Source organism: Mercenaria mercenaria, chromosome 16 (genome assembly GCF_021730395.1).
Source record: "Mercenaria mercenaria strain notata chromosome 16, MADL_Memer_1, whole genome shotgun sequence".
Taxonomy (NCBI): Eukaryota; Metazoa; Mollusca; class Bivalvia; order Venerida; family Veneridae; genus Mercenaria; species Mercenaria mercenaria.
The window spans coordinates 15,770,119-15,793,213 of record NC_069376.1 but is presented as its reverse complement, the minus strand read 5'-3'; the positions used below and the strand labels follow the sequence as shown (position 1 = coordinate 15,793,213).

The 23,095-nt window shown below is 35.2% G+C and overlaps 1 protein-coding gene across 1 annotated transcript; it reads right to left on the bottom strand.

Moving 5' to 3' along the window:
• Positions 1-2,385: 2,385 nt before the first annotated feature.
• Positions 2,386-20,475, bottom strand: LOC123540085 (T-box transcription factor T-like). The gene is made up of 6 exons (XM_053525775.1): positions 19,757-20,475; positions 13,940-14,094; positions 4,447-4,567; positions 3,909-4,059; positions 3,320-3,381; positions 2,386-3,043 (listed from the first exon to the last, which is right to left on the bottom strand). The coding sequence occupies exons 1-6, from the start codon at positions 20,473-20,475 to the stop codon at positions 2,386-2,388; spliced, it is 1,866 nt and encodes a 621-aa protein (XP_053381750.1).
• Positions 20,476-23,095: the final 2,620 nt, after the last annotated feature.

The window sequence follows — 23,095 nt, the reverse complement described above, 5'->3', positions numbered from 1 at the left end:
GCTACAATTTGACATATTGCCAGAGTTACCTGGCATGGTGTCAATGGATCTAGTGGCCTAGTTAATGCGTTAATTGAAAAACAGGCATCAGGTTAATAAAAACAAAGATCAGTTAGGAAGTACCCTGGTAACGGACGTTAAAATCTGGGGCCAGTTGTTCGAAACTTTGACCGGCTGTTAAACTAACCACTGGTTAAATTTTGATTCAACACATAGGTCTTTGTGGGAAACACTAGTATGATGTTTTGATTTTATTGTAAAGAAGTTCAAATTTCATAATTCTTAACTCATACAATCGTTTTTTCTAAGTCATTTAAGATGTCGAAAACTAACCCGAAAAGTTAATCAACTGTTAGCTTAATCCCCTGTTAAAGTATCGAACAACTGGACCCTGACGGCTATGTCAACCGCACAAGTCCTAATGGTGGATTTAACTACATGTAGCCTCGATGTTTTAGCAAAGAACAAAAACGAATGCAATTTTCATTCATTTATTATCAAAATGCACAAAACGCATGACTTTAAAACACAACGGTTAACAGAAACAGCAACTACAGAAAAGGAAAACGTTTCCCAAAGTGGTAAAATACATGTATCTTAGGATGGTATTGGAGTAATGGCTTACTACGCACAGATTATGCTTACAATTGTTAGCGCGTAACTAACGCAGTATATAGGTCTTTCTACCCAATGGTTTTCTTTCTATAGTTTATGCTGCGTAGAAACAACTGAATAACTTTCTTTTACAATAACTGACACATGTAAATATAGAATGTTTCTAGGTGAAAGAAGAATTACACATTCTGAATTCAAGAATACATTTATATCGAAACAGAATTTCAGGAAATCCGGGTTGGTGATTTTAACTCGCCAACAATTGTACAAACAACAGGAACAATAACTGTTCATACAGACCTAAGTCATTGTCTATTTTAATTCTAACGCAAACGACTTTAGGACATGACTATAACAATTGGTTCCGGTTTATAGATATTATAGAATTATTACACACTTATACATTAGTCATCTTCCTTGATACATAAAGGAAATGAGGTTGGTCCGTAATAGCAATCGCTAATTTCCGTGCGATTACGTATTTATGAAAAGCGTTTCGGTACTCTTCGGACGATAACGTAGCTCATACGAGCACTTGGCTTTCCTTAAGGCGTAAAATAAAATTGTTTGTTTTAATTATCCCGACTACCCTAAATTTTTTGTCCGACCCTAAATGTTTTAATGGCCTTGGTTTTTTTTTTTTCTTCAACTGCACTTTTATGCTTTGAACATGGTTAAAGTGATGTTAGAAATCAACTTACTGATGCTCTAAAGGTATAACCTCCTTGTTTGTATTCATTTTTGACACAAAAATAATTGCAGAAAAGTCCCTCTTAATAAAAAAACAAAATCATCCTACCTATCCTATTATTTTTTTTTTGGCATGTTACCGGAAACAAACATTTTTTTACACCTTATTACCGTAGAATGCCGAAACTACTTTGCGGAAAAATACGTAATCGACCGGAAATTACCGATTGCCATTTTGGGCCGATATTGATACAGAGAGTAATTTTAATAACGCTTTATTTGCACTGGGCATGCTGCATTTTTCAGCTTTAATTGTAGAAGAAGAAAGCATTGGTATCTTGGTAAAATCTCCACCATTTGGAAAGCAATATATGAGCCGACATAGTGCATTTGCGACCAGAATGAATCCAGATCAGCCTGCGCATCCGCGCAGTCTGGTCAGGATCCATGCTGTTCGCTAGCGGTTTCTCTAATTGCAATAGCGTTTGAAAGCGAACGGTATGTATCCTGACCAGACTGCGCGGATGCGCAGGCTGGTCTGGATCCATACTGGTCGCAAATGGTTGCTTTTCTATGGTACGGCTCCTATAATTATATAGTGATATTCCCTTAACCAGACTCATACTTTTCCTTTGAAAGTGCACTGGTGATAAATGTCACATCGAGTGAATTCTTTACTGACCATTTCTATTCAGTGCAAAGCGGTACACAAAGTCTTTCTGAACAACTTGGAGAGGCTTCCGAAATGTCAGAATTTATACCTTAGATTTATGTCCAAAGGGGGCCAAATTTACTAACGAGCAGGCGAAATCAATTGCCTATGGTTATCACGGTTTCACTACTTTAACATCGTGACTTTGTGATTTACACAGATATACTCTTCTAACAACCAGTCTCTCTTGTTTTAACATAAAGTGACTGAAGTACAATGTCGATTGTATGCATTTTCATAAATGTCTTCGTAGAACAAAGTCCATAGCTGTTGTCTTGAAGGAGTTCAATATCACTGATATAGAATAAATTAGCTCTAATATAACGCTACTTGAGTTATTCCATACTGGAGGTCTCAACAAGGAGTCATCACCATGTTTCTCTCTCTGCTTTACAATTATCAACTGTCAATTCGCTGCTTGTATGATAGTGACTTCCGGTCCGAAGTATTCCGCCTGTTACTTGATCTTGCAACTGCGGCTGCGTGGGACTTGCGCATGCGCTGTTATCAGGGTTGTGAGATATTTGATTTTGGCTGTTATTACAGTCATTAATTTTTGGACGTTTGTTTGGTGTCTCGGAACTGTCCAAGATATCATTTCTTTTCATATTCGATGTTTGATGCCAGTTTGGAACAAGCTGACAAGGGTTTGGCTTGACATCTACGTCAGAAATCGAACTTTGAAAACCATTCGTCGGACTGGTCTGGTGGAAAGTCGACTGTTGGCTCGAACCTTCAGAACTTTCAGCTTGTCGTGGGGATGTATCTACGTTTTCGTTATTTACACTATTTCTCGAGTAATATTTTACCATCGAGTTTGTATCTCTTTGTCGGCATGACGTAGTCGACAAATCCTCATTTGATTGGTTAAAGAATGACTGGTTTCCATTGGAGCCTGTGAGGGATCGATTATGTGGTAATCGATTCGTGAACGTGATCGCCCGCGGTATAGAGAAAGGAAAACAGCCGGAATTTTGGGAAACGTTCTGAAATCCAGGTGGAGAAGGTGTCATTCTGCCTGGCCCTCTGAAAACATAATCAATTCCATTAAAGAAATGAGTAACATCAAATCGCAACATGTAAGAAAATTTTAATAATTTCGCGATTTCACTCGTTGTCAGATGGCGATAATGGCATCGCTTTTGATAAAATTGGCTTTCTAAATCTTAACAATTATAAATATAAAATAGTACGATCAGGTCATAAATCGACTGCTTGGCATAATGCGTCCAAATGACCTTGCATGCAATAATGTCATATCTTTTATAAACAAAGAATACCCTTGAAAGGAAAATATGTTACCTGTCAAAGCTATCCCTGAAGCCTTTTGCAAACGGATTATGATCTATCTTTAACTGTGTGATCTGAAAATAAAGAAACGTCTCTTATTATAACATGTATGGTAGCTAGACATAACTCATTTGTCCTTAATTCTGAAACAATACTGTACGGACAATTTAATGTGTTTTTGAAGTAATCAGTAGTACTATAAACAATAACACTGTGCATAACCAACGAATAAAAAAAATGGTATGAAAATATACCCATTTGCAATGCTCATGCATTAACATACTTTTGGGTGTTGATTTTTTTTTCAGAAACATTACACAGGTTTTTTACCTATTTGTTCTCCTGTATCGTAAGTAATAAATGTTTCACAGTTTTTTCTCTAATATTAATTATTCTAAACAAAACCTGTTTTGTTTTATTGATGTTCAAAGTAACAGCAAGAACAAACACTTGACGGTTTTGACAATACTCTCCTGCAAATAGGTGGAATAAAATATTTTCGTATGCATTTTCAGACATTCTCTTTTTGCATAAGAGAATGAAAAGAATTACGTCTCTATTTTTATACATTCGGCGCTTTAAAGTAAAAATAAATATTTACGTCTGTATTTTGGTACGCTGTCACAGCAATGAATTGTGTTTCCGGAAATGAATGCGTCTGGAGGCTCTTTTGGTCTTCCGGTGCACAAGAGTCAACTTGGATCACGTGGATGCGTGGCTGGTACTTGTGCATGGAATTTAGTATAACCTGCAATCGTGTCAAACAAAAACGTAATGTACCATTTAGAGCAGCGAGCTTTTATCGAACTGCACATATGCATCTTACCGTAAAAAAAAATCATCCCATATACATGGTGCCAAATATTATAACTTAAAATTCTAGATAACTAAAACATTTTATAGATCAATACGTGAATAGACCCCTTAAATCTTCGACAGTGGCAAAATTTATCAATTGGTTTAAGCATAGTGCAAGTGTTTTGAAGAAACCATTTTCTTGGACAGAAATTGTAATGTGTCCGTTTTGTGCTTATGTAAGTTCAAAGCAAATGTGTCGGCAAATAAGCGAATATTTTCGGTACAACGTTACAGCGAAATAATTATTTAGGAGACAAATGGGCTGCTTAAAATACATGATACGTACATGTCCAGCTTCTGCATTTTTGTTGTTGGTCAATTTCAGCTTGCCGAACACAATGTCCTGCTTCATCCAATGAGCTCCAGAGTTTGGTGAATCTGGATGCAGGTAAACACGCCCATCTGTAAGAAATGATATTTGTTTTACTTTTTGCGAAAGAATATTTCGTATTTTTAAAATAATATTTCGGGCTTTTTTTTACGAAATTAAAGAGAATGTAACATAAAAAGCTGTCGAATGTCACCATTATAAAGAAGCGTAAACATTGTTAAAGAACGATAAATATTTGCCAAAGGACACGCGATTCATTCCCCCCCCCCCCCCCCCCACATACACACACCACCACCACCAACCACCACAACAACATTGTTTTTGTCGGGAAAAAAAACATCTAAAAGTGAATACTAGCACTATAGATTACCATAAATTGAAAATACAAATAAAACTTATCAACTTATTTTCGCCATAGTTAGGTCATAGTGGAATGACCATTTTTAATAGTGGGCACAGTCAATGACAAGAAAACTGACCAGTCCAGCTTCTTTCACAGAATGTATGTTCACTTTTTTGTTGGGCTCGACAGATTGGATATATTTTTGATAATGAATAAATGGCAAACTAGTGCATGCAGTTTGATTATACAAAAATGTACAACAATTTTCGATGAAATGAATCATTTTAATGGTTTTCAAATTTTTTGGTCATTTTTGGGAGACAGTGAACCCTCTCCTAAAAAAGGACTAGTCACGGATGAAATATTTTGACATTGTTGTAATACACAATAGGTATAATTAAAATTTTGTTACAAATATAACATGGTTATTATAATGACAGCATGGTCTGGGATGCTGTATTCGGCTCAAGAGATTTATGTCAGGTCGGATTACACACTGGAACTGTGGCGCGGTCACGGCTTAAACACATAAGATAATTGTTTATATGCAGTTAACTGATGTTATAAAGTAACACGTATCGTTTAAACCATGAATGGTTCTTGAGTATTGAGGTCCATGTGCAAGTTTATTGAGATGGTGTGCTTGCATGCCGGACAGGATTTTCCCGCGCTTTTCCGGTGCTTACACTTAGTAGTGTAAGATAACTCACGTGCTGTTACTTATGAATGAATGCGTACATTCATACGCTTCTATAATTAAAAAGTGCCTGAAAGAGAAACATCCCTTTTACTTTATATCTTCTACAAGTTGAATAATACGGCAAGCAAGAAAAAGAATCTATCACAAATTGAAGGTGTGGATGGAAATATTCAGTTCCCGGGTAACTGTTTTGCGGTAACTTGGCAGGAGCCTCGTTACCGCCTAAACAGTTACCCTCTAGCCGGATATTACCACCCGCACCTTCAACCAAAGCAGTGACAGATTCTTAACAAAGTGAAGAATATTAATTTCACGCGTTTCGGTAGTATAGCGTGAAATATTTGTCTTTCGCGTAACGTATACAATACAGTGGTATATATTGGTCAGTCTTGCGCACGATTGTTTCGTGCTTGTGTAAAGGTACTTTATTGGTGATGTGTATTTAGTAGTCATTCTACCGGACGATTTCGTACAAGAAACATTCTGTCTAGATTTTCACTGCTTGCTTAGAGACCACGTGTTGGCAGCCATGTCAAACCAAGAAAATGAACTTCTTTCCAATATGGAAAGGATGTTAACGTCGAAATTAGCAGAATTTGAGGAGTCGCAAAGGGATTTTTCACAGGCTCAGATTTCAAGAATTCAGCAGAGTTTAGCATTAAATGACACTTACACGTTTCGTAAAAAGGGGAACGAGGAGCAACATAAGGTGAACGTTCGAGTACTCGATAAACTGAAGGAAGCAGACGGGTTTCTGCAAGACGCCATAAGAACGACTCCAGGCGAGGATGTAACGTCAGCACAGAAAAAAGTATCAGAAGGTATTGACATTCTTAATCATCGTGAAAAATTAATAAAGTTAGCAGATTCTTCTGACAGCGGATGGCGTGTAGTCCAAGAATACGAGGCTCACCCTCTAGCTGACGACTCCGACGACGAAAAGAAAATATTTAGAGCCCAAGTCAAAGCCGACCGGAAGTTGAAACAGGAAAAGCGATCTAGGTGGTTTCGTTACAGTCCTTTTCAACGAAATACGTATTTTCCGACGCAAGACGCATCGGTAGCAGCACCATCGCAGAATCGAGGAATGCGGCCCTCACAAGGATGGAACCAGTCTACTCAGGGACGGAAACCCGGTACTTGTTTCCGCTGTGGGCGACCAGGGCACTGGCGAGCAGAATGTAAAGCCGTGATGGGAGATGGTGGTCAAGTGAATAAGGATTCACAGATAAGTAAAAATTTGTTACATTCTGTAGTAGAAAGTTTTAAGAGCATAAAAGAAAATACTGTACAGGATCAAATATTGATAACGCCAGTTGGTAAGTTGAAAAGTTCTTTAGAACACTGGAAAGCTGCTGGGGCTAATCAATACATTTTAGATGTAGTAGAACATGGCTACAAATTGCCGTTTAGAAATATTCCTAGTTCTGTTCGTCTAAAAAATAACAAATCGGCCAGAGATAATCCAAAATTTGTATCCGGTGAGATTAAAAATTTACTTTTGAAAGGTTGTGTAACTGAGGTTCAAGAAACACCGTACATCGTAAATCCCCTCACAGTGGCTTACGGGAAATCAGGTAAGCCTCGACTCGTGCTAGATTGCAGACATATAAATCTCGAGCTTTTCAAATATAAATGTTGTTTTGAGGATCAGTCGGTTGCTAAGCAACTTTTCTCAACTGGGGACTTTGTTTTCTTTTGATATAAGAAGTGCGTATCATCATATCATGATTTTTCAAGAACATAAAACATATTTAGGTTTTTCATGGGAGTGTGACGGTCAAGCTCATTATTATGTATTTAATGTGCTTCCTTTCGGAATTTCAACAGCAGGGTTCATATTTACTAAGCTTTTGAGAGTAGTTGTGACTAAGTGGAGATCCCAAGGGTTTAGAACAGTATTATTTCTGGATGATGGACTCAGTGGTGAGAGTACGTACACTAGGGCTTTACAGGCATCTAAATTTATGCATCAAGATTTGATTATGTTTGGGTTTTTGATAGCAGAAGACAAATGTCATTGGGAACCATGTCAAAGTATCGTATGGCTAGGTTATTTATGGGATACATGCAGGGGTATCTTTATGGTCACAGAAGATCGTATACAAAAAACAGAAAGGTTGTTGAAAGAATTCATGGAAATGATACGAAAAGGTAATATCATTTTTCCCGTGCGTATTGTTGCACGTTTGATAGGGCAGTTGATCTCTATGCAGTCAGCCATTGGGCAAGTCGTAAGACTAATGTCAAGGTCGCTGTATGAATGTGTTCTCAGTCGTGCTAGTTGGGAAGCTCCAGTCATGGTAAGTTCGAAGGCATTTGACGAAATAATATTTTGGAATGAAAATTTGAGAACGCTTAATAAAGGCAAACTTGACGCAGAGTTATTAGAAAGTATAGAACAAAAACATATTCAAAAAACTGTCTTTTGTGACGCCAGTGGAGCTGGTTTTGCTGGATATATTGATGAAAATGACGACAGTCAAGTTGTCGGCTGCTGGTCTGAATCCGAAAGTGGATTAAGTTCCACGTGGAGGGAACTAGAGGCCGTGCACAGAGTTTTAAACAGTTCAGTTAAGAGCCTGGAAGGGCAGAACATTTTGGTTAACACTGATAATAAAAATGTTGTTTCCGTTTTGAAAGTTGGTAGTAGAAAACCAGTTTTGCAAGACATAGCAGTAGGTGTTTACGAAGTATGTAAAGTGCATAACATCAGTTTGTTTCCAAAATGGATTCCAAGAGCAGAAAATAAAGAAGCAGATTTTTTCAGTAGATGTACCGACAGTGATGACTGGTCAGTCGAAAATGAGATATTTAAGAAATTAGACAAAAAGTGGGGTCCGCATACTTTTGATTTATTCGCATGTAGTTACAACGCTAAATGCAATGCATTTTACTCAAAGTATTGGTGCCCAGGGACTTCCGGTATAGATGCAATGAGCTTTAGATGGACTGGTGAAAATTTTTGGCTTGTTCCCCCACCCAGGTTGGGTGTTCAGTGTATACGTAAAATACAAAGTGAAAAATGTACTTGTACACTACTTTTACCAGTGTGGAAGTCTGCGCCATTTTGGTCACTACTTTTCCCTGACGGTAAAAGGATGAGTGATTATGTTAATGAATATGTTATATTTCAGCCAGGAAAGCTAACAAGAAGAGGCAGAGGCAGAAACGGCATTTTTGACGGCAGGCCGTTATATTTTGGCCTAATTGCTTTAAGATTTGTATAATTAGGTATATATATAGTGATATCGTGTTTTGTCTATTTGAACAGGCTTGAATTTGAAAAGCTGCATTGACGAGGAAATTCAGCAGAGCGGGATACAACATATTAGTTTTGATGAACTGTCGTCCAAGATGGCCAATTTTCTGACGTTGTCGAAAAGTGACACTACGGTTAATAAGTATTATTCTTATTTCAAAAAGTGGGATTATTTCATTTCTTCAAAGGGTGGATCAGCACTGCCTGCCTCCCCAATTCATGTCGCGTTATACTTAACCGAGCTTATTGACAAACATTCACCAAATTCAGTGATTTCTAATACGGTTTACTCCATAAAATGGGCACACTCCTTGAAGAATTTACCTGATCCGACAGATAATATGTTTGTCACAAACTTAATGGATGCTTCAAAACGGACTCTTTCAAAACCTGTAAATAAGAAGGAGCCAATCACTACAGTTTAATTACACTGTGTGATAAATATACAGTATGTACAGATGTTCTAGTCATTAGAGATTTGGCAATGATATTACTCGCTTATTCAGGTTTCTTACGGTTTGATGAATTAAGCAGGTTACACTGTAATGATATTCAGTTTCATGATAATTATATTTCTGTTTATATTAGACAAAGCAAGACTGACCAATATCGTCACGGAGATAAAATTGTCATTTCAAAGGGTAGCTCTGTAGCTTGCCCGTACAACATGTTAAAACGGTATTTTGAAGTCACCGGTTTATCTGTTACAGATGATGTATTTTTGTTTAAACCGTGCTTTAGGTCAAAATATAAATGCAAACTTATTTACAAAAACAAACCTCTTAGTTACACTCGAGCCAGAGAATGTCTTGTTTCGAGATTAAGAGAGGTCGTAGGAGATTTGAATATAGGTCTACATTCACTCCGCGCCGGAGGCGCCACGGCGGCAGCCAACGCGGGTGTCAACGATAGATGTTGGAAGCGGCACGGGCGTTGGAAAGGGGAAAATAGCAAAGACGGTTATGTTGCCGACTCCTTGGAGAGGAGATTAATAGTTTCAAAATCATTGGCTCTGTAAGCACCAGTATGTCTTTCCAGCCCGCTCTTTTTGTGTTTTTCTAAACCGCCCGTCTGGTATTGCACTTTGTGTTTGTTATTATATTTAACAAATAGTGTAGAAAAGACGATGTCCATACCACGCGTTTTTGTCAGACGAAACATGTATTTAATTTTACTAATAAAACACGATCGCAATATCTAACGGTAATAATTCCGTCAAGAGTGAGAGAGATGTTTGAACAAAATGCAACGGTTTTTGTTCGTCAAATTTTACACGTATTCATTTTCAGTGTAGAAATAATGATCTATGTCTTTTGTTGCACTTGTTGTAAAGACAAGTTGTCTCCAATAAACACAATACTAAACACAATAATGTCACAAAAACGTTCGTCCAATTTATCTTATTATTTTATTACTTTTTTACGCCATGCCCATATTTTGTCACAGACTTTGACAAATCAATCTACTGATTAGATTCAACAACTTGTCAACGGCGCCTGCAATCGTGGTAACGCAGGTAAGGCATGAACAATCTAGCGCCTGTAGACAAGGAAACGGGACACGGGTGTGAATACCGCACACAGCTGTTCTCAGCACTCAATATATATCTTATAAAACAGCGTGATCTCATGATTTAGTAATAGGATAACGTTTATGATTGTTCTATACTGAACAGCAAAAGAAACTATCCAGTTTTATAACTGGGGTATTTTTTATTTAAAAAAAACAATCTTTAATTAATTTATAAATCCCCTGTGTTTTTCATATCGCGTTACACTTGAAGAACTTCATGTGTAAAATTTCAAAAAAATCAAATCAACCGTGAAGTCAGTAGTCCCAAAATAGCCGTTTTGCACGAAATTCACGTGCGCCCGTAATTAACAATTTTCTTTGTGAAATATTGTATTGTCTTTGGAAATATTGATAACTGACTAACTCGAAAAACAGCATAAAGTTTAAAAAATATTGTTGGTTGCACCGCACGATTGAATCAAATTTAGCGCGAGTGCCCAATTGGGATGTTACAATGCCTCTGACACGCAGAAGATATAGCCTTTCAAACGGCTATTGTGGGACAACTGACTTCACGGTTGATTGATTCAAAAGGTTTTCAAGTGTAATTTTGGTATAAAGAAACAATTCAAACTTTAAAATATTATTTTTTCATTTCAAAATATACCAGTTATACATCTGGATAGTTTCTTTTGCTGTTCATTATATAAATGTACGTGAAAACTTTATCCCTTAGACCGTGTATATGACGATAGACTCGATTTCATGACATGTGACCCTGCATGACCCTGCATGCAATAAAGTAATATTTTTCGTTTATAAACTAAGAATGCGCTAAAAAGGAAAATTTGTAAAATTAAAGATGACGATGATGATGTTGATGATGATGATGCTGGTTATGATGATTGTGATGACGACGACGAGGACGATGGCGACGATGATGACAATGACGAAGACGAAGAAGAAGACGATGATGATTGTGGTGGTGATTATGGTGGTGGTGGTGATGGTGGTGGTGGTGGTGGTGGTGAAGATGATGATGATAAGGATAATGGTGGTGGTGGTGGTGATGATAATGATGATGATGATGATAACGATGACGACGATGATGATCATGATTTTATTATTATCATTATTATTATTATCAGTATTCTCATCAATATTATTATGGTAATGACTGTGAAGGTGATGATAATTTTAACCATTATGTTGGTGGTGATGATAATGATTGTGGCGATGATAATGATGATGATGGTAATGATGATCACCACGACGACGACGATTATAATTATTATTATTATTATTAATTATTATTATTATTATTATTACGACGAGGACGATGACGACGAGGACGACAGTGACGATGATTACAGACGCGATGACGATTAAAAGGCAAAAACGAGTCATAAAAGATAAACAAATTAATTGTAAGAATCACTGAAGATAGACCCGTTGCTGTTTTCGCAATGGTGGATGCGTTATACATTTAATTTTGAAACAGTGGTGAATCTAGTTCTGTTATCAAAACTTATGAGATTTAAAGCTGCATGTCTCCAGACTTATGTCAGTTTAATTTCGAAATTTAGAAAAAAAATATCTTTAGTAAGTAATTACTAATTACAACAGACATATATTATTAATTGGTTTAGTGCATTTTATGAACTTTCTATCCAAAATAACTATATTTGTAATTCCGATGAATAAAATGGCTTGATAAATCTCAAAAGCGGTCGTAATTCTATTGAAAATTGTTTTGTTTAAACAGAAATTTTGATACTGACCTGAATGCTTGTCATTTTAACTATAATCGTAAATGTTCGCTATATATACAAAATTCTGTTTTGGTTAGAAGTCCTGGTGAAATATGTTGCGGTCACCTGTCAATTCATTATCTCACATGGTGGCTGACAAAACCTACTGGACAATAACAAGATGTACCGCAATATAATTATAACCTATAAATACATGACAATAATAGTGTATTTATTGGTGCCAGAAGTTCGGCCTGTTCACGGTTACCCGCTGGGAGCCGTCGCCAATCTTAACTATATAGGTACGGTTGCAGTATACCTGATTAGGAAATGTCAAATTTTAGACATGGCCAAAGGATGACTAGTCGCAAGTGACGGTTTTGACACCAGACGAAACAAACCAATGTGGTTTTTAAGTAAGGCAGACTTAGACCATCATTTTGAAAATATATTACTTTGGTAGTATGGCCAGAAAGAAATTGTGCTTTATCAGTTCATATAAAGGGGAGTACTGTTGTTGATCACACAAAGAAGTATAGATTTTATTTTTATAGGTCTTTGAAAAAAAATATGAACCGAAAATATCACCAGTTTGTGTGTATTCGCAAATTGCGTGGTTGTACGACTGCGCAAATATCACATGGGTAGTGGAATTGTAACGGCAATCGCAAAAAAAATTCGTTCCACTGCGTATAATTTTTTCGTATGTTATGTCGGCATCCTACGGGAACACCGCAGAAATTGGCTTTTTCATAACAAGCGGAAAATGCCGAACTTACACACGGAATCTACGTATTCGAACGGGAAGTGCCGATTGTCGTCAACAGACAAAATCAGGACACTAGAGATGTTTTTGACTAAGCTAGAAAAGTTTGCAAACAAAATGAAAGAAAAAAAATGTAAAAAAAATAGTGGCCAGGCTGGTCGTTAGAAAGGGCCGGATTAGAAAGTAGTCCTTCAAAGCATAAATAACAGTTTAGTTTATTTAGTTTATTTAGTTTATTTACATCTCATCAACGCAATACAAAGAGGTCATACATAAAACATATATAAAATAAATGTGTTGCCACTCATAAATTTGAGTTATAAGAGATGGTTCACTTCTAATTTTAACTCAAATATTCTAACATACTGTATGAAGGCATAGATACCCAGATCCCAATTACAGTATATAGATATTAAAGTATAAAAAGAGCTGCCCATAAGACAACGGGCTCAACTTTTCCCAGTGCTTGACTCTGAATTAGAACTTTGCCAGTTTAAAAAAAAAAAAGTCTAAGTCAGAAAGGGGGAATTACTCTGTCAAAATTCAAATCAAAGTTATGGGATTTGTTTCTATTTTAAGTTTCAAGTCAATAACTTGATAGTTACAATTTGAAAGATATTTGATTTTGATGCTATCAAAAAGTTCTACCAAAAAAGGGACATAACTCTGTCAAAAATTCAAATCAGAATTATAGGACTGTTTCTCCTGATGTAGACCTTGATAGTAAATAGCTATTTAAGTTTCAAGACAAAAGCTTTGCTAGTAACAGAAATATTTGACTTTATCTAAAACTTTAATAAAAAAATAATTCTAAAGTATTAAAGGGGTATAACTCCATCAAAATTCAAAATATATTAAGTTTCAAGTCAATAACTTGATAGTAACAGAACTATCTGACTTTATCAAAAACCTGTAACCAACGCCAACACTGACCCTGGGGAGAGTGCAATCAAACTATCCCGAAATATCAATTTATCATATATTTAATTCTTTGGATATTTCTGTCACAGAGACAAAAGTACGGCGTATATGGTCTTCGGCGTAGAGCTTGGATGGACTTTTTAATATGCAATTTTGTTTCAAGTGTCCTTGTAAGAAAATTTACGTACTTTGAGGTAGTTGTTCCGCCTGTCCGCATGGCACCCAGTGTCCGTTCTGGAACTTCCAGTGGCTGTTGTCTGCCAGAACTATATCTACAAATACGTTGTACTGAGAGTGGGGATCTAAACCGGTTAGGCTGTACTGTAGGGTCGGAAACATGCGTCTGTGGAAAGAAACTACGTCTTGTTAAGTGTTTGCAAAAGGCAATATTTTTCTTGCAATACAGTTGTTGCCTTTGAAGCAACTGCCTAATGAAGTGAAAATTATTTTACATAACACGACTGTTTCTTAAAATTAGTATATGTCATTACAAAAATAAATAAATGCCAAAAACTTTTCATCTAACATTAAATCCTCTTGCCGTAGTCAGGCAAAATCTCTGCAACCGTTTTCATAAGTTTTATCATGTTTATATTTTATCTTATAAAGGATATTGCTCTAGTCACATCTTCAAAAACGGACAAAGGTAGTTTCTTGTTTATACCTGTGATGTATTTTATATAACACAACAATTATTTATTGTTTGTTGTTGCTATATTTCCAATGTCTGTACATGGATGAGATAAACGTAAATAAACTCTGAAATATACGATTCATTAGCAACAGTTTGTTTTGATATTTGTTGTTGTTGTTGTTGTTATATTTTATTATATGAGACACACGTTAATGAAGAATGTGTCTACGTTTTATTAAACACAATCATTGTCGATTATTGGTTTTCAATTCGTGCGGAGAGCAATTATTATGTGAAAATTCGCTGAAATTGTAACAGAGTACCTCAGTGTTATAGAAATAATTATTGCCTGTGAAAAACCCTTATTTTCTGTTTATTAGCGGATCGTTTATTATTTTCACAGTTACCACTAAAATCTATATTCATTATATCATATTTGATGTTTCATTTAGCATTATACCAGAAATAAACATATATTTTCTCTTTTATATATTAATAGGAAATACCAATAACTCTAAAAGCATCCATTGAAAATCCCCCAAGCAATGGTAAAAATTATAATAGTAAAAAAAATCGATATTTTAAAGTTCATATATCTAATGTTGCTGTTTTTCCATACATTTTTACAGCGTAACATTTTCAACTTTTAGAAACATATAATTGTACATTTCAGTACTTATGGGTATTTCAACGTTTTATTACGAATAACAACATTTGTTGCACCAAGACTCTAGCAACAAAACGATATTATGTTGCACATAAACAGTGGCTGCTTTGTCTTGAGCTTGGATTATAGAACGGACGCAGTGGTCCAGTGGACTACGAAACAAGGGATCGTGAGTTCGAGCCCCGGCTCCTCCAACTAACAAATAGTAGGATTGGGATAACAGTCCTGTGTACGGGTTCTGTAAACCTGACACGTTAAAGAACCAGGAAAACTCTGGAATGGAGTGTCTTATGTAACTTGCACTATCCTCTAACTAACATTATTAATACTCTTCTGGAGGAGCCGCCCGGTGGCGACCATAGCAGATAAACGTTATACAAACATTGAATATGGATTGATGCTCATTGTAATTTTAGAATGTATAAAACATCAACCCTTGTTTTTAGTGTTTTTGTAAGATAATTTTCATTCCAAAACAAAATTAAAGGAATATTTATTGGAAAGTGAAAGAAACGTCATCCTTTACTCTAATAAACACAGATCGAAAATTAAACTTTTTTTTCTTTGAAAAAAAAAATAAATATTCGTTCCTAGGAAAAAAACGAAATATTTCCATCGGTAGCTTATATTAAAAGTAAAATAAAACACACACATTATTGTTTTGTTGTTTTTTTTCAGTGCAAATTCGAGATGTTAAAGTGAAATATATTTGATAATTTGACAGTATTTTTTGTCTGAAAAATACTTGCTATATATTTTAATTGGTCCGAAACTTTAGTATAGACAAAAGTTGGTTTAATAATTCGAAAATATCTGAAATAAAAGAAAATTCTATCTGATCAAACGTTGAAAGATATTTCGATTTTAGACTGAACAAACTGCCTGTGTTTATATATTTCTTATTCAGACATTGAAATCAACCTGTAACAAATCATCCCATTTGACCATCGTTTAAACCGTTGCGGTAGCCTAGCGGTACAGCGTCTGCTTCGAATGCGGGAGGCTGCGGGTTCACTCCCTAGCCGCATCATATCTAAGAAGTTATCAGTGGTACAAGTACCATCCTCGTTTGTCGCATAGCATTAAGAGGACTGTACTAGGACCGGTCAGCCAAAGTGACTGGGTGTTTTTTTTTTTTTGTTTTTGTTTTTTTTTTTTTTTGTTTTTTTTTTTTTTTTTTTTTGGTTTTTGTTTTTGTTTTTTTTTTGTTGTTGTTTTTTTTAAATAACGCTTAACTCTAACACATACATACTGACCATCGCTGTAAACGATAAATTTGAAGAAAGCATTTACAGACAGATTCACGAATTTTTTCCCTCTTTTCAAACGAAACATTATTACAAATATACTGACGGGAATATTTTAATTCCATTTCCAACGGATTTTTTTTCGCAATACATGTATTTATTTATAGTTGCATATTATATCTCGCAGTTTGACTTGCTGTGTACATGTACTATTGTTATTTTAGGTAATCTGCATTGTTTAAATTCTTTTTTTTTACCCTTTCTGGCTGTGCACATTGTAATGTCTGTAATGTCAGTCATAAAATGAAAAATGTAGAGTACACATTGAGCCGAGAGTAAGGTACATATGTAATACCGTGTTCACACTATCAGATCGGTTTTGTTTTTATCAGGCACTAATTATTGGTATTTGACATTTAAAACCCATCAAAATATAATCTAGTTTGCGTCCACACTTGCCAAAAAATGTGGTTTAAATATAAACATGCAATGTTGGAAGTTAACAAATATTTTGCAATAAGCAAAAAAAAAGGTAACAAAGAAGGAGGCTAACAGAAACAAGAAGGAGTCATCAATGTTTAAACTTCTCTGTTTATCTAAGAATTTCTGTTCATTCCATCTATAGTCCATTTTGAGCATCAGCATGACTCCATATCGCAATTTAATGTTTGTGTTTCATCAACACTCCAATTGCTTTTGCCAGCCATAGCATCAATTGTTTGATACAAAAGAGAAACACATGGTATTCTTCCGCCAAAAAGTAAGATTTGTGGATTTGGGATTGTAAAACCAGTTCTAACTCACATTTGCGTTCACACTTGTAAAATAATGTAGTATTACTTTTTAATATGGTATTAAAACCACCTCCCGAGGTAGTTTTAATGCTACATTACAGAAACCACTTGACCTTTACATAATTCACAGTTTAAACCACATATAGTGTGGACGCAAACGAGTTTAAAAAATAAACCCAAGTTAATATAGGATTAAAAACGTAGTCTGAACACGGTATAAGTCTGTGCATTGTCTACAAAAATATAATATAAAAATGTTTTAATCACTGTTTACATCAGTGTCACCAATGTTAAGCAGAAACTTGTATGTTGCCCAAGAATGTTCTGCACAAATTCAGATCAAAGTCTTTATGAAAAAAAATAGTACGTATATCACTAGTAACTAAGACGTATAAGTACCACTTCGTGATTTAATTCCGATTCCGTACATTACCAGACATTTGGATAGTTATAACAACATAACAAAATGATCGCGTGACTCAGTTCGAACTTAAAACCAGTCAATATTAAAGCAGCATGCCTCCAGATTTGGCCAAAAAAATAATCTTTCTTTCAAATTGACTTTTGGTCTTATTATGAACATTAGAATATGAAATTTTGTTTCTAAAATATTTTAAAAGTTCCAAATCAAGAAAAAAAGATGACCGCGTCGGGAATCGAACCCCGTACGGCCGCGGAAATAAAGACATTGCTGAAGTAGTGAATAATGACTGAAAAATATAGATATTTATGATCGAGACAGTTTACATGGGGTAAAAGCGTGACACACGCTTTTCGATTTTCATCGTAAAAAGTAGTAAAAATCAGCAAATTCTCATGGGTTTCCGTAACATAAAGTTTGTCAGTAATTAACTTTTAAAGCCTTCTTCAGAAATACAGCATTTATTTCAAGATATCTATCTTTTTTTTTTTTTTTTTTTTTGTCGAACAATCTGGAGGCATGCTGCTGTCTCCCTCCAATATGATGAAAAGCGTCATAGAAACTTTAAGACATGGAAAGTAAATAGGCTTAAAGCAGTCACGGTAAATGGGTAAAAAAAAGATCCCACTTTACAATCAAGTCCTTCAGTCAAGAGGTGTTGGAACTAGGGAGATTTAGCTAATCCTGATTAATCCCTAATATATCCAAAATACTTCAAGTACTTTGTTTATTTATTCTAAATTACAATGATTGGTATCCTAATACGTTTGGATAGCTTCTGAATATGTAAAAGATTTATTATGGAAACAAACAATCACGGGATTTGATCAAAGAAAAGTAGCGCCGGTATCATCTTTAGAAAAACGCAAATAAGTATTTTCCGTAACAAGGTTTTTTCCCTGATTTCTCTTTAAATATAAGAAATGCCAAAACATTATGTATTACTGTATAAAGAACTCCAAGTGTGGTAATAGTATCTTTTTAAATGTTCTAAATATCTTTATAAATTTTAATTTTTTGTAATTTTTTATTAAAAGATTATTATAAATTTTTAAGATATCTTAGTAAGCATAAATGCAAAGATTCCGTGCAAAAAGTTTTTACAATGGGAAAAATACTTTTTTGGTCATATAGCTGGCATTATTTTCTTTATTGGTTTTGAATTTATCGTGATATAAAAATTTGGTGGGGTTTCTATTGAAAGCAAATCGATTTTGACTTCACATGAGAATCGGGTTGTTTTAAAACTTCAAGATATCTTAGCACAAAATGAATTCTTTCTTTCAAAAAAATTGTAAAATTTCAAAAAAAACTTTTTGGCGAACTTTTGAACTGGGGAAAACGGGTTTTGAAATGGGGAAAATACATTTTTTGGTCATAAAACTGACATTATTAAATACATTTTTTTTTATTCAAAAAGATTTTTAAAAAATCATTTCATTACCACCCTCAGTCACCTTTAGACTTGATTTAAACTGATATCTAGATCTTGCAAAATAAAGCTACAATTCAGGAAAAAACAAAATCTGTTAAGTTTTAACCCTTACCCTGCTGAATTTCTAAACTGGATTGATCCATCATTCAATTTAGGCAGTACCACTGGTTTATGAAAGGGGTGTTAACTGAAAATTTACTGACCGAATTGCGCTCAGTGCAGAGTCTGCACTGGTCGCAAAGGCAGAATCACTTGCCGCCATCAGGCTAAAGGTTAAATTAAATGATCCAAACAGTAGTGTTCTTATTACCAAGCGAGGAAAATCCAGCATTTCAATAATTAAGAACTTGTTGGTTAAGAAGACAGAAATATATAGATAACTTTAGAAGTAATACTTTTACCGTATATTATCAACCTCGCATTATTTCAGAAAAAAAGAACAGGCGGAGAAGTAGCCTAAGGGAATGATAGAAAACTGTTTTTAAAATAAAATATGATAAATACAATGTCGCTATATGCTTATTTGTTTATTAATATGAAAAATAAGTATTTCAGTAAAAAATTTGATTAAAAAAACTTCAATTTTTGCTGAATATAGACATTTTAGATTAAGATCGTTATTATTTTCTACTGGAAATGAAATAAAGAAACGATAAAATCATTCCATGACAAGAGAACTTTTCTAAAATTACCTTCGGAAGTGACCCTTTCTACTTTTCAAACGGATAAAAAGCAAAATGCTGTCGTCATAATATGATTTAAAGCCAGATAAAAAAAATGGAATTTCAAAACTGTTGGTCTACGTACCTCCCTTGTTTGGTTATGATCATTTCGCACGTGTGTTGGTGAAATTTAGCCCAAAGGTCCCGGTTACACAGATATACGCATATACTTCCATGCGGATAAAATCCGGCCGCCGGGTTTGGTTGCACGCAGCCCAGCGGCATCAAACCAGGAGGTGAATGCCCGATTGCCGGCGACATCTGCCCATGGTAATACATCTGACCGACATTGAAGGCGTCGGAATACATCTGATATGCCGGATTTTGTCTGTGAAAAGTTGTCGGGTACGTGACACTGTTTCCGTACGCCGGTTTTGCGTAGTCACCGTTGCCCGTGGCAAAATTCGGAATGGACGCGTACTGTGCGGCTTGAGAAATCACTGAAAACTTCCGACACGAAGGATAATCCATTACTTGGTTTTGCGTTTGAATATTTCCTGGCGCTTTTCTGCAAGAGTTAAAGTCATTTCTGATACCATCTTCCTCGTTAGATTCACTATTAGTCGTTCCAACATTGTTTTCATCGCCCAGTGTTTCGTAAACATTGTATTCGGACTCCACATTTCCAGCGTCCGGGTTGGAATAACTACAGTCATAGCCTTTAAATGTTGTCGGAACATTTGTATATCCGGAACAATCTTGAAAATTGTCACTTTGAGTCACTCCGTTCCTTCTTACGTCCGAGTATGGTGAAAATGAATTATTCACAGGAATTTCGCAGTTAAGTCCTTCAGAACGAAGCATATTTGCGTATATTTTACTATATTTATCGTGTTTAGCGCTCTTGTCAGCAATGTGAGGATTCAACCCGGAAAGGACAAAAAATGTGTAAATAGCTATCCACACTCCCCAAGAGGTCTGTGAAATCCGTACACGGTGAAAATAAATGTTTATAACATAAACATCGCGAACGCATAACAAAATGTACTTAAACTTGTGGCAACGAAATTTCTGCGGAACTTTTCAGTTCTGATATTTTGCAGGATGTATTAATTTTTAGATTTTATTCCAAAGTTATGATGTCATCAGTGTTGCCATGGCATATTACAATTTTCATGGTCATTATGTTAATATATTATATATAAAAAAGTTGTCTTTATGTCATAGAAAAAAAATCTGGGCGTATTTGGAATTCTTGAAGCTGATTGGCTGACAAAGGCAACGCGGAGGTTAGGTGCGCAATAATTGCTGAAGATGTCACGTGATAGACGAAAATTAAGGTAAGTGCGAAATACAAAGGTAGCTCTTTTGAAAACATAAATTGGTCTTTTTCGTCGGTCAATATTTGATGAAAAGAGTTTTCGCCGTTGTTTTGTCAGTAATTGGATTCCGTGGTCATTTGACTGTCAGATTAGCTCTGTGTTCGGTTCAATATTTATACAAAATGGTCAATTATTAAATGACAGTTCCCTGACCACTCAGTTGGACGTTATGGCAAAATAATCTATGATTCATATGTGGCAGCAGTCTTTATAAAAATAGTCTTGCTCAACATTACTTTACGATTGAATGTAATGTTTAATTCATTTGATATACTTTTTAACTAAATAGCATACAAATGTTTTTTATTTATTTATTTATTTATTTAATGTCGCACCGACACATGATAGGTCATATGGCGACTTTCCAGCTTTAATGGTGAAGGAAGACCCCAGGTGCCCCCGGTTCGTGCATTATTTCATCACGAGCGGGCACCTGGGTAGAACCACCGACCTTCCGTAAGCCAGCTGCATGGATGGCTTCCTCACATGAAGAATTCAACGCCCCGAGTGAGGCTCGAACCCACAGAACAGACCCGAGAACTGATATGTAATACTAGTAATATTATTTTTATTCTATATAATATATATTCCTTCTACACCATGTAATGGTATAGATAATATACGTAATTTTAAACGTAGGCAGAGAATTAACAAATAGTTAACCATATCACAGTTTCAGAACATTGAGACCATGTAAAGACATGAACGTTGAAAAACAAACTAACTAAACCTAAAATTGCCGTCCCAAATGATTTAAATATATTTTTAGATAACTTCTTGATATATATAATGTATTTTCATTATCCCAATACAACTTACTAAATATACAATGTATGTGCGTACACGTACACATACATAAACATCACAATTCACGTGATAAGACTGTCCTAAGTCGAAGACTACTCTAAATTAAAGTTAAACTAAATGTTCTGTTACTAATTTCATTCAAAAGGGTTAGATTGCAATAGTTTTTTTTTTTATGTTAGTTTGTTTATTGTATGAACAGTGATTATTAACAACCATTCCTTTTTAATATAACAACAACAAATGATAAATAATAGAGCCGTATTGTTCCCATGACTTCACACATTTCAAAATTACTAAACATATCACAGTATGGTAACTGCATTCATGGTATGCACAAATTAACCTAACCCTTACCCTGCTAAATTTCCTAAATGGACAGGTCTATTATTCAATTTGGGCAATACCATTTCATATTCGAAGGGATGCTCACGGAAAATGTACTGACTGAATAGCAAACAGTGCAGACCATGATCAGCTTGCACGGATTTGCAGGCTGATCTTGGTCTGCACCGGTCGCAAAGGCAGAGTTACTTGCCACCAACAGGCCAAAGGTTAATCTTGCTTTTATTATTATTATCATCATTGTTGTTGTTGTTGTTGTTGTTGTAATAAAATACTCTTCACCAACAGCTAAATTTGGTTCTGCATGCAAGGACGAACAACTAAGGGTACGTGATACTTGTTAAATTTTACACAGATATCAGGCAAAACAAAAAAAACGACCAGCCCTTTTTTAACACTATCTTATTTCATTATTTTTGATAATTGCAGTCGAAAATATTCAAAATTTACTTTTGAAACAAAAAGGGACATTACTCACACTGAACTTAAAAACAAGAAGTCCTCTTAAAATGTTTCACGAGATCTACTATGGTTCCCCGGTTCGTTTCGGGATTTTTGAAGAACCTCCGCTGAGAAAGAATAAAAATGTTTCAGATCTGCTAAACACTATTTTTTATGTATGATTTTTTAAAACGTTTATCTGCTCTTTATTTGCCATAAACTACTTTCGGACAGACATCACTGGATCAATGAATACCGTCTTTGAATGTTAGCATATTTTTATTGCAAAATCATTTAAAAATTATGAAAACTGGCCATTGTTTCGGTATGGTTTCGTTATGGTATCTTCGAAAAGTAGGGAAAGTGATTTTCATTGCATGTACATAACAACCTCAGTCCTCACTATCAACAACATGAAGAATATCAACAACAACTGATACATTAAACTCATCACCATCATTATCATCATCATAATCAGCTGCATGAACATTTAATCATTATCACCATTTGTC